Source organism: Octodon degus, unplaced genomic scaffold (genome assembly GCF_000260255.1).
Source record: "Octodon degus isolate 3935 unplaced genomic scaffold, OctDeg1.0 scaffold00382, whole genome shotgun sequence".
In the NCBI taxonomy this organism is placed as follows: Eukaryota; Metazoa; Chordata; class Mammalia; order Rodentia; family Octodontidae; genus Octodon; species Octodon degus.
The window spans coordinates 95,069-96,132 of NW_004524958.1; the positions used below are offsets into that span (position 1 = coordinate 95,069).

General features: G+C 57.0%; 1 protein-coding gene across 1 annotated transcript in view; it reads left to right on the top strand.

The window, feature by feature from the left end:
* Nucleotides 1-1,064, top strand: part of Nlrp4 (NLR family pyrin domain containing 4) — a 29,233-nt gene that overhangs the window by 4,118 nt on the left and 24,051 nt on the right. Inside the window, exons 3-4 of the mRNA XM_012513245.1 lie at nucleotides 85-246; nucleotides 651-818. Of these exons, the coding sequence (XP_012368699.1) occupies nucleotides 85-246; nucleotides 651-818 (330 nt within the window). The remainder of the gene's footprint in view (nucleotides 1-84; nucleotides 247-650; nucleotides 819-1,064) is intronic.

Here is a 1,064-nt window from a genome sequence, read left to right on the forward strand (position 1 = left end):
CCTAGGGGCTGCAGCACCATCCCTGAGCAGGGCTTGGCACACGCAGACGCCGCGCCCAGAGGCTCCTCCCTTTTCCCCACCCAGGTCGAGTGCCTGCCTCGTCTACTGGCACCAGATGTGCTCCGTGCTCACAACCAGCAGGCACCTCCACACGCTGCAGGTGAAGCACAGCATCCTCAGTGAGTCTGCCTTCATGGTTCTGTTTAACCAGCTGAAGCAGTCCAACTGTCTCGTTGAGAATATCACGTAAGTTGGAAGTCTGGGTCACCAGACTTGAGTGTGTCTTGGAAATGTGTGTTAGTGTCACCTCCAGCTCTGGTCCTGGCTGGCTGCACAGGAGCCAGACACTTGCCATCCCCAGCAGAACTCCCCACCGGCAGTGTTTCCCACCCCAGGTGGTGGGGACCGTCCGTGTACTTCAGGGTGTTGAGGAGCACTCGGGTTTGGACTTCCAGACGCTAGTAGCTTTCTCCCGCTGTGAGAACCAAAACTTCCCCATGTGGGGGGCGCTGAGAGCCCCTCAGCTACAAACCTGGCCATGACATCAGCGTGGAGGACCCATTGGCCGGGGGAGATGCTCAGAGACAGGTTCTTGGGCCATGCTTACGGGCTCCTTGGATGACACTTATTCACGTTTTCTGTTTCTGCAGGATAAATAATACTAACTTTCGTTGTGAGGGTAACTTCCTCTTCGAGGCAGTCACTCACAACCCAAATGTGAAATGCTTGAACCTCATCAATGTCCGCATGGGCCGCGACGACGTGCGCTTCCTCTGCAGCGTGCTGGGCCACCCCGTGTGCAGCGTGAGCAAGCTGGTGTAAGTCTCCTGCCACCGGCCACCGGCCTCCGGCCGTCCGGCCCGCACGGCTTCTCTGTGTGCATGCTTCTCTGACTAGTTTCCATCATGCATGTGCAATTTAGCCTCAAGGTAAACTGGGAGCGAATAGGAAGGTGTTTCTAAACCAGTCGGGCCACCTCGACGACCAGCTGGCTCCATTCAGCTTTCGCAGATTGTGGCGTGGTGCTAACCAGAAGTCCCAGGCAAGGGTACATGGTCAGGAGA